This window comes from Lissotriton helveticus, chromosome 1_1 (genome assembly GCF_964261635.1).
Source record: "Lissotriton helveticus chromosome 1_1, aLisHel1.1, whole genome shotgun sequence".
Classification (NCBI taxonomy): Eukaryota; Metazoa; Chordata; class Amphibia; order Caudata; family Salamandridae; genus Lissotriton; species Lissotriton helveticus.
In genome coordinates, this window is record NC_136057.1 from 16,877,505 (window position 1) to 16,893,584 (window position 16,080).

General features: G+C 58.9%; 1 protein-coding gene across 2 annotated transcripts in view; it reads left to right on the plus strand.

Moving 5' to 3' along the window:
* The window catches only part of LOC144811046 (glutathione S-transferase P 1-like), a 125,379-nt gene that overhangs the window by 81,154 nt on the left and 28,145 nt on the right, over positions 1 to 16,080 (plus strand). For both annotated transcript variants that reach the window (XM_078673837.1, XM_078673829.1), the window contains one exon: positions 152 to 259. In XM_078673837.1, coding sequence (XP_078529963.1) covers positions 152 to 259 — 108 coding nt within the window. The remainder of the gene's footprint in view (positions 1 to 151; positions 260 to 16,080) is intronic.

A 16,080-nucleotide genomic window follows, 5' to 3' on the forward strand; every position in this document is an offset into this window, starting at 1 on the left:
AATGTACAGTTTTGGGAAAGAACATGTAAGCAAGGAAGTAGTGAGAAAACAAACGGGGGAAGTAAACATGCATGTTGTGGATGCAATACCGAGAACTTTGTGCCTGGAGCATGGGCTTAACAAGTCTTATGTATATTCTTACCTCCTACAGGACAACGGAAAAGAGAAATATATTGAGAACCTTCCCAAACAGTTCGCCCCTTTTGAGAAACTTCTGTCCCAGAACAACAAAGGAAGTGGATTCATCGTGGGCAGTAAGGTGAGGTCTTCTACCCAGGAAACCTCCAAAACAAAATCTATTGATTGGCATGGTTCATCAATCGATGTACAAATGTGTGTTTCAAAATACAGCGCTATACTGATTGTTCCTAACATAACCCTCCCGTGATCTGTATCAGATCAGCAGCATTCCTAGTACTGGCCAGCAGGTGTCACTCAGTCCTGTGTCTCTTCAGCAGCACTCCCAGCCCTGGCCAGCAGGTGTCACTCAGTCCCGTCTCACTTCAGCAGCACTCCCAGCCCTGGCCAGCAGGTGTCACTCAGTCCCGTCTCACTTCAGCAGCACTCCCAGCCCTGGCCAGCAGGTGTCACTCAGTCCTGTGTCACTTCATCAGCGCTCCCAGCCCTGGTCAGCAGGTGTCACTCAGTCCTGTCTCACTTCAGCAGCACTCCCAGCCCTGGCCAGCAGGCGTCACGCTATCTGTGTATCTTCAGCAGCACTCCCAGCCTTGGCCAGCAGGTGTCACTCAGTCCTGTGTCTCTTCAGCAGCACTCCCAGCCCTGGCCAGCAGGTCTCACTCGGTCCTGTATGTCTACAGCACTCCCAGCCCTGGCCAGCAGGCGTCACTCAGTCCTGTCTCACTTCAGCAGCACTCCCAGCCTTGGCCAGCAGGTGTCACTCAGTCCTGTGTCACTTCATCAGCACTCCCAGCCCTGGCCAGCAGGTGTCACTCAGTCCTGTCTCACTTCAGCAGCACTCCCAGCCTTGGCCAGCAGGTGTCACTCAGTCCTATCTCACTTCAGCAGCACTCCCAGCCTTGGGTAGCAGGTGTCACTCAGTCCTGTGTCTCTTCAGCAGCACTCCCAGCCTTTGCCAGCAGGTGTCACTCAGTCCTGTGTCACTTCATCAGCACTCCCAGCCCTGACCAGCAGGTGTCACTCAGTCCTGTCTCACTTCAGCAGCACTCCCAGCCTTGGCCAGCAGGTGTCACCCAGTCCTGTGTCACTTTAGCAGCACTCCCAGCCCTGGCCAGCAGGTGTCACTCTATCTGTGTATCTTCAGCAGCACTCCCAGCCTTGGCCAGCAGGTGTCACTCAGTCCTGTGTCACTTAATCAGCACTCCCAGGCCCTGGCCAGCAGGCGTCACTCAGTCCTGTGTCTCTTCAGCAGCACTCCCAGCCCTGGCCAGCAGGTGTCACTCAGTCCTGTGTCACTTCATCAGCGCTCCCAGCCCTGGCCAGCAGGTGTCACTCAGTCCTGTGTCACTTCATCAGTGCTCCCAGCCCTGGCCAGCAGGTGTCACTCAGTCCTGTGTCTCTTCAGAAGCACTCCCAGCCCTGGGTAGCAGGTGTCACTCAGTCCTGTGTCACTTCATCAGCGCTCCCAGCCCTGGCCAGCAGGTGTCACTCAGTCCGGTGTCTCTTCAGAAGCACTCCCAGCCCTGGCCAGCAGGTGTCACTCAGTCCTGTGTCACTTCATCAGCACTCCCAGCCCTGGCCAGCAGGTGTCACTCAGTCCTGTCTCACTTCAGCAGCACTCCCAGCCTTGGGTAGCAGGTGTCACTCAGTCCTGTGTCACTTCATCAGCACTCCCAGCCCTGGCCAGAAGGTGTCACTCAGTCCTGTCTCACTTCAGCAGCACTCCCAGCCTTGGCCAGCAGGTGTCACTCAGTCCTGTGTCTCTTCAGCAGCACTCCCAGCCCTGGCCAGCAGGCGTCACGCTATCTGTGTATCTTCAGCAGCACTCCAAGCCCTGGCCAGCAGGCCTCACGCTATCTGTGTATCTTCAGCAGCACTCCCAGCCTTGGCCAGCAGGTGTCACTCAGTCCTGTGTCTCTTCAGCAGCACTCCCAGCCCTGGCCAGCAGGTCTCACTCGGTCCTGTATGTCTACAGCACTCCCAGCCCTGGCCAGCAGGCGTCACTCAGTCCTGTCTCACTTCAGCAGCACTCCCAGCCTTGGCCAGCAGGTGTCACTCAGTCCTGTGTCACTTCATCAGCACTCCCAGCCCTGGCCAGCAGGTGTCACTCAGTCCTGTATCACTTCAGCAGCACTCCCAGCCTTGGCCAGCAGGTGTCACTCAGTCCTATCTCACTTCAGCAGCACTCCCAGCCTTGGGTAGCAGGTGTCACTCAGTCCTGTGTCTCTTCAGCAGCACTCCCAGCCTTTGCCAGCAGGTGTCACTCAGTCCTGTGTCACTTCATCAGCACTCCCAGCCCTGGCCAGCAGGTGTCACTCAGTCCTGTCTCACTTCAGCAGCACTCCCAGCCTTGGCCAGCAGGTGTCACCCAGTCCTGTGTCACTTTAGCAGCACTCCCAGCCCTGGCCAGCAGGTGTCACTCTATCTGTGTATCTTCAGCAGCACTCCCAGCCTTGGCCAGCAGGTGTCACTCAGTCCTGTGTCACTTAATCAGCACTCCCAGCCCTGGCCAGCAGGCGTCACTCAGTCCTGTGTCTCTTCAGCAGCACTCCCAGCCCTGGCCAGCAGGTGTCACTCAGTCCTGTGTCACTTCATCAGCGCTCCCAGCCCTGGCCAGCAGGTGTCACTCAGTCCTGTGTCACTTCATCAGTGCTCCCAGCCCTGGCCAGCAGGTGTCACTCAGTCCTGTGTCTCTTCAGAAGCACTCCCAGCCCTGGGTAGCAGGTGTCACTCAGTCCTGTGTCACTACATCAGCGCTCCCAGCCCTGGCCAGCAGGTGTCACTCAGTCCTGTGTCTCTTCAGAAGCACTCCCAGCCCTGGGTAGCAGGTGTCACTCAGTCCTGTGTCACTTCATCAGCGCACCCAGCCCTAGCAAGCAGGTGTCACTCAGTCCGGTGTCTCTTCAGAAACACTCCCAGCCCTGGGTAGCAGGTGTCACTCAGTCCTGTGTCACTTCATCAGCACTCCCAGCCCTGGCCAGCAGGTGTCACTCAGTCCTGTCTCACTTCAGCAGCACTCCCAGCCTTGGGTAGCAGGTGTCACTCAGTCCTGTGTCACTTCATCAGCACTCCCAGCCCTGGCCAGAAGGTGTCACTCAGTCCTGTCTCACTTCAGCAGCACTCCCAGCCTTGGCCAGCAGGTGTCACTCAGTCCTGTGTCACTTCATCAGCACTCCCAGCCCTGGCCAGCAGGTGTCACTCAGTCCTGTCTCACTTCAGCAGCACTCCCAGCCTTGGCCAGCAGGTGTCACTCAGTCCTATCTCACTTCAGCAGCACTTCCAGCCTTGGGTAGCAGGTGTCACTCAGTCCTGTGTCTCTTCAGCAGCACTCCCAGCCTTGGCCAGCAGGTGTCACTCAGTCCTATCTCACTTCAGCAGCACTCCCAGCCTTGGGTAGCAGGTGTCACTCAGTCCTGTGTCTCTTCAGCAGCACTCCCAGCCTTGGCCAGCAGGTGTTACTCAGTCCTGTGTCACTTCATCAGCACTCCCAGCCCTGGCCAGCAGGTGTCACTCAGTCCTGTGTCACTTCAGCAGCACTCCCAGCCCTGGCCAGCAGGTGTCACTCAGTCCTGTCTCACTTCAGCAGCACTCCCAGCCTTGGCCAGCAGGTGTCACTCAGTCCTGTGTCACTTCATCAGCACTTTCAGCCCTGGCCAGCAGGTATCACTCAGTCCTGTGTCACTTCAGCAGCACTCCCAGCCCTGGCCAGCAGGTGTCACTCAGTCCTGTGTCACTTTAGCAGCACTCCCAGCCCTGGCCAGCAGGTATCACTCAGTCCTGTGTCACTTCATCAGCGCTCCCAGCCCTGGCCAGCAGGTATCACTCAGTCCTGTGTCACTTCAGCAGCACTCCCAGCCCTGGCCAGCAGGTGTCACTCAGTCCTGTGTCACTTCATCAGCACTCCCAGCCCTGGCCAGCAGGTGTCACTCAGTCCTGTGTCACTTCATCAGCGCTCCCAGCCCTGGCCAGCAGGTATCACTCAGTCCTGTTTCACTTCAGCAGCACTCCCAGCCTTGGCCAGCAGGTGTCACTCAGTCCTGTCTCACTTCAGCAGCACTCCCAGCCCTGGCCAGCAGGTGTCACTCAGTCCTGTCTCACTTCAGCAGCACTCCCAGCCTAGGCCAGCAGGTGTCACTCAGTCCTATCTCACTTCAGCAGCACTCCCAGCCTTGGGTAGCAGGTGTCACTCAGTCCTGTGTCTCTTCAGCAGCACTCCCAGCCTTGGCCAGCAGGTGTCACTCAGTCCTGTGTCACTTCATCAGCACTCCCAGCCCTGGCCAGCAGGTGTCACTCAGTCCTATCTCACTTCATCAGCCCTCTCAGCCCTGGCAAGCAGGTGTCACTCAGTCCTGCGTCACTTCAGCAGCACTCCCATCCCTGGCCAGCAGGCATTACTTCGTCCTGTGTCTCTTCAGCAGCACTTCCAGCCTTGGCCAGCAGGTGTCACTCAGTCCCGTCTCACTTCAGCAGCACTCCCAGCCCTGGCCAGCAGGCGTCACTCAGTCCCGTGTCACTTCATCAGCGCTCCCAGCCCTGGCCAGCAGGTGTCACTCAGTCCTGTCTCACTTCAGCAGCACTCCCAGTCCTGGCCAGCAGGTGTCACTCAGTCCTGTGTCTCTTCAGAAGCACTCCCAGCCCTGGCCAGCAGGCGTCTCTCAGTCCTGTGTCACTTCATCAGCGCTCCCAGCGCTGGTCAGCAGGTGTCACTCAGTCCTGTGTCTCTTCAGAAGCACTCCCAGCCCTGGCCAGCAGGCGTCTCTCAGTCCTGTGTCACTTCATCAGCACTCCCAGCCCTGGCCAGCAGGTGTCACTCAGTCCTGTGTCTCTTCAGAAGCACTCCCAGCCCTGGCCAGCAGGCGTCTCTCAGTCCTGTGTCACTTCATCAGCGCTCCCAGCCCTGGTCAGCAGGTGTCACTCAGTCCCGTCTCACTTCAGCAGCACTCCCAGCCCGTGCCAGCAGGTGTCACTCAGTCCTGTCTCACTTCAGCAGCACTCCCAGCCTTGTCCAGCAGGTGTCACTCAGTCCTGTGTCACTTCAGCAGCGCTCCCAGCCCTGGCCAGCAGGTATCACTCAGTCCTGTCTCACTTCAGGAGCACTCCTAGCCTTGGCCAGCAGGTGTCACTCAGTCCTGTGTCACTTCATCAGCACTCTCAGCCCTGGCCAGCAGGCGTCACTCAGTCCCGTCTCACTTCAGCAGCACTCCCATCCCTGGCCAGCAGGCGTCACTCAGTCCTGTGTCTCTTCAACAGCACTCCCAGCCTTGGGTAGCAGGTGTCACTCAGTCCTGTGTCTCTTCAGCAGCACTCCCAGCCTTGGCCAGCAGGTGTCACTCAGTCCTGTGTCACTTCATCAGCACTCCCAGCCCTGGCCAGCAGGTGTCACTCAGTCCTGTCTCACTTCAGCAGCACTCCCAGCCCTGGCCAGCAGGTGTCTCTCAGTCCTGTGTCACTTCATCAGCGCTCCCAGCCCTGGTCAGCAGGTGTCACTCAGTCCCGTCTCACTTCATCAGCACTCCCAGCCCTGGCCAGCAGGTGTCACTCAGTCCCGTCTCACTTCAGCAGCACTCCCAGCCCTGGCCAGCAGGTGTCACTCAGTCCTGTCTCACTTCAGCAGCTCTCCCAGCCTTGGCCAGCAGGTGTCACTCAGTCCTGTGTCACTTCATCAGCGCTCCCAGCCCTGGTCAGCAGGTATCACTCAGTCCTGTCTCACTTCAGCAGCACTCCCAGCCTTGGCCAGCGGGTTTCACTCAGTCCTGTGTCACTTCATCAGCACTCCCAGCCCTGGCCAGCAGGTGTCACTCAGTCCTGTCTCACTTCAGCAGCACTCCCAGCCTTGACCAGCAGGTGTCACTCAGTCCTGTGTCACTTCATCAGCACTCCCAGCCCTGGCCAGCAGGTGTCACTCAGTCCTGTCTCACTTCAGCAGTACTCCCAGCCTTGGCCAGCAGGTGTCACTCAGTCCTGTGTCACTTCATCAGCACTCTCAGGCCTGGCCAGCAGGTATCACTCAGTCCTGTCTCACTTCAGCAGCACTCCCAGCCTTGGGTAGCAGGTGTCACTCAGTCCTGTGTCTCTTCAGCAGCACTCCCAGCCTTGGCCAGCAGGTGTCACTCAGTCCTGTGTCACTTCATCAGCACTCCCAGCCCTGGCCAGCAGGTGTCACTCAGTCCTGTCTCACTTCAGCAGCACTCCCAGCCTTGGCCAGCAGGTGTCACTCAGTCCTGTGTCACTTCATCAGCACTCCCAGCCCTGGCCAGCAGGTGTCACTCAGTCCTGTCTCACTTCAGCAGCACTCCCAGCCTTGGCCAGCAGGTGTCACTCAGTCCTATCTCACTTCATCAGCACTCCCAGCCTTGGCCAGCAGGTGTCACTCAGTCCTGTGTCACTTCATCAGCACTCCCAGCCCTGGCCAGCAGGTGTCACTCAGTCCTGTCTCACTTCAGCAGCACTCCCAGCCTTGGCCAGCAGGTGTCACTCAGTCCTGTCTCACTTCAGCAGCACTCCCAGCCTTGGCCAGCAGGTGTCACTCAGTCCTGTGTCACTTCATCAGCCCTCTCAGCCCTGGCCAGCAGGTGTCACTCAGTCCTGTCTCACTTCATCAGCCCTCTCAGCCCTGGCCAGCAGGTGTCACTCAGTCCTGTGTCTCTTCAGCAGCACTCCCAGCCCTGGCCAGCAGGTGTCACTCAGTCCTGTCTCACTTCATCAGCCCTCTCAGCCCTGGCCAGCAGGTGTCACTCAGTCCTGTCTCACTTCATCAGCCCTCTCAGCCCTGGCCAGCAGGTGTCACTCAGTCCTGCGTCACTTCAGCAGCACTCCCATCCCTGGCCAGCAGGCATCACTTCGTCCTGTGTCTCTTCAGCAGCACTCCCAGCCTTGGCCAGCAGGTATCACTCAGTCCTATCTCACTTCATCAGCCCTCTCAGCCCTGGCCAGCAGGTGTCACTCAGTCCTGTGTCACTTTAGCAGCACTCCCAGCCTTGGCCAGCAGGTGTCACACAGTCCTGTGTCTCTTCAGCAGCACTCCCAGCCTTGGCCAGCAGGTGTCACTCAGTCCTATCTCACTTCATCAGCCCTCTCAGCCCTGGCCAGCAGGTGTCACTCAGTCCTGCGTCACTTCAGCAGCACTCCCAGCCCTGGCCAGCAGGTGTCACTCAGTCCTGTCTCACTTCAGCAGCACTCCCATCCCTGGCCAGCAGGCATCACTTCGTCCTGTGTCTCTTCAGCAGCACTCCCATCCCTGGCCAGCAGGTGTCACTCAGTCCTGTGTCACTTTAGCAGCACTCCCAGCCTTGGCCAGCAGGTGTCACTCAGTCCTGTGTCACTTCAGCAGCACTCCCAGCCCTGGCCAGCAGGTGTCACTCAGTCCTGTCTCACTTCATCAGCACTCCCAGCCTTGGCCAGCAGGTGTCACTCAGTCCTATCTCACTTCATCAGCCCTCTCAGCCCTGGCCAGCAGGTGTCACTCAGTCCTGCGTCACTTCAGCAGCACTCCCATCCCTGGCCAGCAGGCATCACTTCGTCCTGTGTCTCTTCAGCAGCACTCCCATCCCTGGTCAGCAGGCATCACTTCGTCCTGTGTCTCTTCAGCAGCACTCCCATCCCTGGCCAGCAGGTGTCACTCAGTCCTGTGTCACTTTAGCAGCACTCCCAGCCTTGGCCAGCAGGTGTCACTCAGTCCTGTGTCACTTCAGCAGCACTCCCAGCCCTGGCCAGCAGGTGTAACTCAGTCCTGTCTCACTTCATCAGCACTCCCAGCCTTGGCCAGCAGGTGTCACTCAGTCCTATCTCACTTCATCAGCCCTCTCAGCCCTGGCCAGCAGGTGTCACTCAGTCCTGCGTCACTTCAGCAGCACTCCCATCCCTGGCCAGCAGGCATCACTTCGTCCTGTGTCTCTTCAGCAGCACTCCCATCCCTGGCCAGCAGGCATCACTTCGTCCTGTGTCTCTTCAGCAGCAATCCCAGCCCTGGCAAGCAGGTGTCACTCAGTCCTGCGTCACTTCAGCAGCACTCCCAGCCTTGGGTAGCAGGTGTCACTCAGTCCTGTGTCTCTTCAGCAGCACTCCCAGCCTTTGCCAGCAGGTGTCACTCAGTCCTGTGTCACTTCATCAGCACTCCCAGCCCTGGCCAGCAGGTGTCACTCAGTCCTGTCTCACTTCAGCAGCACTCCCAGCCTTGGCCAGCAGGTGTCACCCAGTCCTGTGTCACTTTAGCAGCACTCCCAGCCCTGGCCAGCAGGTGTCACTCTATCTGTGTATCTTCAGCAGCACTCCCAGCCTTGGCCAGCAGGTGTCACTCAGTCCTGTGTCACTTAATCAGCACTCCCAGCCCTGGCCAGCAGGCGTCACTCAGTCCTGTGTCTCTTCAGCAGCACTCCCAGCCCTGGCCAGCAGGTGTCACTCAGTCCTGTGTCACTTCATCAGCGCTCCCAGCCCTGGCCAGCAGGTGTCACTCAGTCCTGTGTCACTTCATCAGTGCTCCCAGCCCTGGCCAGCAGGTGTCACTCAGTCCTGTGTCTCTTCAGAAGCACTCCCAGCCCTGGGTAGCAGGTGTCACTCAGTCCTGTGTCACTACATCAGCGCTCCCAGCCCTGGCCAGCAGGTGTCACTCAGTCCTGTGTCTCTTCAGAAGCACTCCCAGCCCTGGGTAGCAGGTGTCACTCAGTCCTGTGTCACTTCATCAGCGCACCCAGCCCTGGCCAGCAGGTGTCACTCAGTCCGGTGTCTCTTCAGAAACACTCCCAGCCCTGGGTAGCAGGTGTCACTCAGTCCTGTGTCACTTCATCAGCACTCCCAGCCCTGGCCAGCAGGTGTCACTCAGTCCTGTGTCTCTTCAGAAGCACTCCCAGCCCTGGGTAGCAGGTGTCACTCAGTCCTGTGTCACTACATCAGCGCTCCCAGCCCTGGCCAGCAGGTGTCACTCAGTCCTGTGTCTCTTCAGAAGCACTCCCAGCCCTGGGTAGCAGGTGTCACTCAGTCCTGTGTCACTTCATCAGCGCACCCAGCCCTAGCCAGCAGGTGTCACTCAGTCCGGTGTCTCTTCAGAAACACTCCCAGCCCTGGGTAGCAGGTGTCACTCAGTCCTGTGTCACTTCATCAGCACTCCCAGCCCTGGCCAGCAGGTGTCACTCAGTCCTGTCTCACTTCAGCAGCACTCCCAGCCTTGGGTAGCAGGTGTCACTCAGTCCTGTGTCACTTCATCAGCACTCCCAGCCCTGGCCAGAAGGTGTCACTCAGTCCTGTCTCACTTCAGCAGCACTCCCAGCCTTGGCCAGCAGGTGTCACTCAGTCCTGTGTCACTTCATCAGCACTCCCAGCCCTGGCCAGCAGGTGTCACTCAGTCCTGTCTCACTTCAGCAGCACTCCCAGCCTTGGCCAGCAGGTGTCACTCAGTCCTATCTCACTTCAGCAGCACTTCCAGCCTTGGGTAGCAGGTGTCACTCAGTCCTGTGTCTCTTCAGCAGCACTCCCAGCCTTGGCCAGCAGGTGTCACTCAGTCCTATCTCACTTCAGCAGCACTCCCAGCCTTGGGTAGCAGGTGTCACTCAGTCCTGTGTCTCTTCAGCAGCACTCCCAGCCTTGGCCAGCAGGTGTTACTCAGTCCTGTGTCACTTCATCAGCACTCCCAGCCCTGGCCAGCAGGTGTCACTCAGTCCTGTGTCACTTCAGCAGCACTCCCAGCCCTGGCCAGCAGGTGTCACTCAGTCCTGTCTCACTTCAGCAGCACTCCCAGCCTTGGCCAGCAGGTGTCACTCAGTCCTGTGTCACTTCATCAGCACTTTCAGCCCTGGCCAGCAGGTATCACTCAGTCCTGTGTCACTTCAGCAGCACTCCCAGCCCTGGCCAGCAGTGTCACTCAGTCCTGTGTCACTTTAGCAGCACTCCCAGCCCTGGCCAGCAGGTATCACTCAGTCCTGTGTCACTTCATCAGCGCTCCCAGCCCTGGCCAGCAGGTATCACTCAGTCCTGTGTCACTTCAGCAGCACTCCCAGCCCTGGCCAGCAGGTGTCACTCAGTCCTGTGTCACTTCATCAGCACTCCCAGCCCTGGCCAGCAGGTGTCACTCAGTCCTGTGTCACTTCATCAGCGCTCCCAGCCCTGGCCAGCAGGTATCACTCAGTCCTGTCTCACTTCAGCAGCACTCCCAGCCTTGGCCAGCAGGTGTCACTCAGTCCTGTCTCACTTCAGCAGCACTCCCAGCCCTGGCCAGCAGGTGTCACTCAGTCCTGTCTCACTTCAGCAGCACTCCCAGCCTAGGCCAGCAGGTGTCACTCAGTCCTATCTCACTTCAGCAGCACTCCCAGCCTTGGGTAGCAGGTGTCACTCAGTCCTGTGTCTCTTCAGCAGCACTCCCAGCCTTGGCCAGCAGGTGTCACTCAGTCCTGTGTCACTTCATCAGCACTCCCAGCCCTGGCCAGCAGGTGTCACTCAGTCCTATCTCACTTCATCAGCCCTCTCAGCCCTGGCAAGCAGGTGTCACTCAGTCCTGCGTCACTTCAGCAGCACTCCCATCCCTGGCCAGCAGGCATCACTTCGTCCTGTGTCTCTTCAGCAGCACTTCCAGCCTTGGCCAGCAGGTGTCACTCAGTCCCGTCTCACTTCAGCAGCACTCCCAGCCCTGGCCAGCAGGCGTCACTCAGTCCCGTGTCACTTCATCAGCGCTCCCAGCCCTGGCCAGCAGGTGTCACTCAGTCCTGTCTCACTTCAGCAGCACTCCCAGTCCTGGCCAGCAGGTGTCACTCAGTCCTGTGTCTCTTCAGAAGCACTCCCAGCCCTGGCCAGCAGGCGTCTCTCAGTCCTGTGTCACTTCATCAGCGCTCCCAGCGCTGGTCAGCAGGTGTCACTCAGTCCTGTGTCTCTTCAGAAGCACTCCCAGCCCTGGCCAGCAGGCGTCTCTCAGTCCTGTGTCACTTCATCAGCACTCCCAGCCCTGGCCAGCAGGTGTCACTCAGTCCTGTGTCTCTTCAGAAGCACTCCCAGCCCTGGCCAGCAGGCGTCTCTCAGTCCTGTGTCACTTCATCAGCGCTCCCAGCCCTGGTCAGCAGGTGTCACTCAGTCCCGTCTCACTTCAGCAGCACTCCCAGCCCGTGCCAGCAGGTGTCACTCAGTCCTGTCTCACTTCAGCAGCACTCCCAGCCTTGTCCAGCAGGTGTCACTCAGTCCTGTGTCACTTCAGCAGCGCTCCCAGCCCTGGCCAGCAGGTATCACTCAGTCCTGTCTCACTTCAGGAGCACTCCTAGCCTTGGCCAGCAGGTGTCACTCAGTCCTGTGTCACTTCATCAGCACTCTCAGCCCTGGCCAGCAGGCGTCACTCAGTCCCGTCTCACTTCAGCAGCACTCCCATCCCTGGCCAGCAGGCGTCACTCAGTCCTGTGTCTCTTCAGCAGCACTCCCAGCCTTGGGTAGCAGGTGTCACTCAGTCCTGTGTCTCTTCAGCAGCACTCCCAGCCTTGGCCAGCAGGTGTCACTCAGTCCTGTGTCACTTCATCAGCACTCCCAGCCCTGGCCAGCAGGTGTCACTCAGTCCCGTCTCACTTCAGCAGCACTCCCAGCCCTGGCCAGCAGGTGTCTCTCAGTCCTGTGTCACTTCATCAGCGCTCCCAGCCCTGGTCAGCAGGTGTCACTCAGTCCCGTCTCACTTCATCAGCACTCCCAGCCCTGGCCAGCAGGTGTCACTCAGTCCCGTCTCACTTCAGCAGCACTCCCAGCCCTGGCCAGCAGGTGTCACTCAGTCCTGTCTCACTTCAGCAGTACTCCCAGCCTTGGCCAGCAGGTGTCACTCAGTCCTGTGTCACTTCATCAGCACTCTCAGGCCTGGCCAGCAGGTATCACTCAGTCCTGTCTCACTTCAGCAGCACTCCCAGCCTTGGCCAGCAGGTATCACTCAGTCCTGTGTCTCTTCAGCAGCACTCCCAGCCTTGGCCAGCAGGTGTCACTCAGTCCTATCTCACTTCAGCAGCACTCCCAGCCTTGGGTAGCAGGTATCACTCAGTCCTGTCTCACTTCAGCAGCACTCCCAGCCTTGGCCAGCAGGTGTCACTCAGTCCTGTGTCACTTCATCAGCGCTCCCAGCCCTGGTCAGCAGGTATCACTCAGTCCTGTCTCACTTCAGCAGCACTCCCAGCCTTGGCCAGCGGGTTTCACTCAGTCCTGTGTCACTTCATCAGCACTCCCAGCCCTGGCCAGCAGGTGTCACTCAGTCCTGTCTCACTTCAGCAGCACTCCCAGCCTTGACCAGCAGGTGTCACTCAGTCCTGTGTCACTTCATCAGCACTCCCAGCCCTGGCCAGCAGGTGTCACTCAGTCCTGTCTCACTTCAGCAGTACTCCCAGCCTTGGCCAGCAGGTGTCACTCAGTCCTGTGTCACTTCATCAGCACTCTCAGGCCTGGCCAGCAGGTATCACTCAGTCCTGTCTCACTTCAGCAGCACTCCCAGCCTTGGGTAGCAGGTGTCACTCAGTCCTGTGTCTCTTCAGCAGCACTCCCAGCCTTGGCCAGCAGGTGTCACTCAGTCCTGTGTCACTTCATCAGCACTCCCAGCCCTGGCCAGCAGGTGTCACTCAGTCCTGTCTCACTTCAGCAGCACTCCCAGCCTTGGCCAGCAGGTGTCACTCAGTCCTGTGTCACTTCATCAGCACTCCCAGCCCTGGCCAGCAGGTGTCACTCAGTCCTGTCTCACTTCAGCAGCACTCCCAGCCTTGGCCAGCAGGTGTCACTCAGTCCTATCTCACTTCATCAGCACTCCCAGCCTTGGCCAGCAGGTGTCACTCAGTCCTGTGTCACTTCATCAGCACTCCCAGCCCTGGCCAGCAGGTGTCACTCAGTCCTGTCTCACTTCAGCAGCACTCCCAGCCTTGGCCAGCAGGTGTCACTCAGTCCTGTCTCACTTCAGCAGCACTCCCAGCCTTGGCCAGCAGGTGTCACTCAGTCCTGTGTCACTTCATCAGCCCTCTCAGCCCTGGCCAGCAGGTGTCACTCAGTCCTGTCTCACTTCATCAGCCCTCTCAGCCCTGGCCAGCAGGTGTCACTCAGTCCTGTGTCTCTTCAGCAGCACTCCCAGCCCTGGCCAGCAGGTGTCACTCAGTCCTGTCTCACTTCATCAGCCCTCTCAGCCCTGGCCAGCAGGTGTCACTCAGTCCTGTCTCACTTCATCAGCCCTCTCAGCCCTGGCCAGCAGGTGTCACTCAGTCCTGCGTCACTTCAGCAGCACTCCCATCCCTGGCCAGCAGGCATCACTTCGTCCTGTGTCTCTTCAGCAGCACTCCCAGCCTTGGCCAGCAGGTATCACTCAGTCCTATCTCACTTCATCAGCCCTCTCAGCCCTGGCCAGCAGGTGTCACTCAGTCCTGTGTCACTTTAGCAGCACTCCCAGCCTTGGCCAGCAGGTGTCACTCAGTCCTGTGTCTCTTCAGCAGCACTCCCAGCCTTGGCCAGCAGGTGTCACTCAGTCCTATCTCACTTCATCAGCCCTCTCAGCCCTGGCCAGCAGGTGTCACTCAGTCCTGCGTCACTTCAGCAGCACTCCCAGCCTTGGCCAGCAGGTGTCACTCAGTCCTGTGTCTCTTCAGCAGCACTCCCATCCCTGGCCAGCAGGCATCACTTCGTCCTGTGTCTCTTCAGCAGCACTCCCAGCCCTGGCCAGCAGGTGTCACTCAGTCCTGTCTCACTTCAGCAGCACTCCCATCCCTGGCCAGCAGGCATCACTTCGTCCTGTGTCTCTTCAGCAGCACTCCCATCCCTGGCCAGCAGGTGTCACTCAGTCCTGTGTCACTTTAGCAGCACTCCCAGCCTTGGCCAGCAGGTGTCACTCAGTCCTGTGTCACTTCAGCAGCACTCCCAGCCCTGGCCAGCAGGTGTCACTCAGTCCTGTCTCACTTCATCAGCACTCCCAGCCTTGGCCAGCAGGTGTCACTCAGTCCTATCTCACTTCATCAGCCCTCTCAGCCCTGGCCAGCAGGTGTCACTCAGTCCTGCGTCACTTCAGCAGCACTCCCATCCCTGGCCAGCAGGCATCACTTCGTCCTGTGTCTCTTCAGCAGCACTCCCATCCCTGGCCAGCAGGCATCACTTCGTCCTGTGTCTCTTCAGCAGCACTCCCATCCCTGGTCAGCAGGCATCACTTCGTCCTGTGTCTCTTCAGCAGCACTCCCATCCCTGGCCAGCAGGTGTCACTCAGTCCTGTGTCACTTTAGCAGCACTCCCAGCCTTGGCCAGCAGGTGTCACTCAGTCCTGTGTCACTTCAGCAGCACTCCCAGCCTTGGCCAGCAGGTGTCACTCAGTCCTATCTCACTTCATCAGCCCTCTCAGCCCTGGCCAGCAGGTGTCACTCAGTCCTGCGTCACTTCAGCAGCACTCCCATCCCTGGCCAGCAGGCATCACTTCGTCCTGTGTCTCTTCAGCAGCACTCCCATCCCTGGCCAGCAGGCATCACTTCGTCCTGTGTCTCTTCAGCAGCACTCCCAGCCCTGGCCAGCAGGTGTCACTCAGTCCTGCGTCACTTCAGCAGCACTCCCAGCCTTGGGTAGCAGGTGTCACTCAGTCCTGTGTCTCTTCAGCAGCACTCCCAGCCTTTGCCAGCAGGTGTCACTCAGTCCTGTGTCACTTCATCAGCACTCCCAGCCCTGGCCAGCAGGTGTCACTCAGTCCTGTCTCACTTCAGCAGCACTCCCAGCCTTGGCCAGCAGGTGTCACCCAGTCCTGTGTCACTTTAGCAGCACTCCCAGCCCTGGCCAGCAGGTGTCACTCTATCTGTGTATCTTCAGCAGCACTCCCAGCCTTGGCCAGCAGGTGTCACTCAGTCCTGTGTCACTTAATCAGCACTCCCAGCCCTGGCCAGCAGGCGTCACTCAGTCCTGTGTCTCTTCAGCAGCACTCCCAGCCCTGGCCAGCAGGTGTCACTCAGTCCTGTGTCACTTCATCAGCGCTCCCAGCCCTGGCCAGCAGGTGTCACTCAGTCCTGTGTCACTTCATCAGTGCTCCCATCCCTGGCCAGCAGGTGTCACTCAGTCCTGTGTCTCTTCAGAAGCACTCCCAGCCCTGGGTAGCAGGTGTCACTCAGTCCTGTGTCACTACATCAGCGCTCCCAGCCCTGGCCAGCAGGTGTCACTCAGTCCTGTGTCTCTTCAGAAGCACTCCCAGCCCTGGGTAGCAGGTGTCACTCAGTCCTGTGTCACTTCATCAGCGCACCCAGCCCTGGCCAGCAGGTGTCACTCAGTCCGGTGTCTCTTCAGAAACACTCCCAGCCCTGGGTAGCAGGTGTCACTCAGTCCTGTGTCACTTCATCAGCACTCCCAGCCCTGGCCAGCAGGTGTCACTCAGTCCTGTCTCACTTCAGCAGCACTCCCAGCCTTGGGTAGCAGGTGTCACTCAGTCCTGTGTCACTTCATCAGCACTCCCAGCCCTGGCCAGAAGGTGTCACTCAGTCCTGTCTCACTTCAGCAGCACTCCCAGCCTTGGCCAGCAGGTGTCACTCAGTCCTGTGTCACTTCATCAGCACTCCCAGCCCTGGCCAGCAGGTGTCACTCAGTCCTGTCTCACTTCAGCAGCACTCCCAGCCTTGGCCAGCAGGTGTCACTCAGTCCTATCTCACTTCAGCAGCACTTCCAGCCTTGGGTAGCAGGTGTCACTCAGTCCTGTGTCTCTTCAGCAGCACTCCCAGCCTTGGCCAGCAGGTGTCACTCAGTCCTATCTCACTTCAGCAGCACTCCCAGCCTTGGGTAGCAGGTGTCACTCAGTCCTGTGTCTCTTCAGCAGCACTCCCAGCCTTGGCCAGCAGGTGTTACTCAGTCCTGTGTCACTTCATCAGCACTCCCAGCCCTGGCCAGCAGGTGTCACTCAGTCCTGTGTCACTTCAGCAGCACTCCCAGCCCTGGCCAGCAGGTGTCACTCAGTCCTGTCTCACTTCAGCAGCACTCCCAGCCTTGGCCAGCAGGTGTCACTCAGTC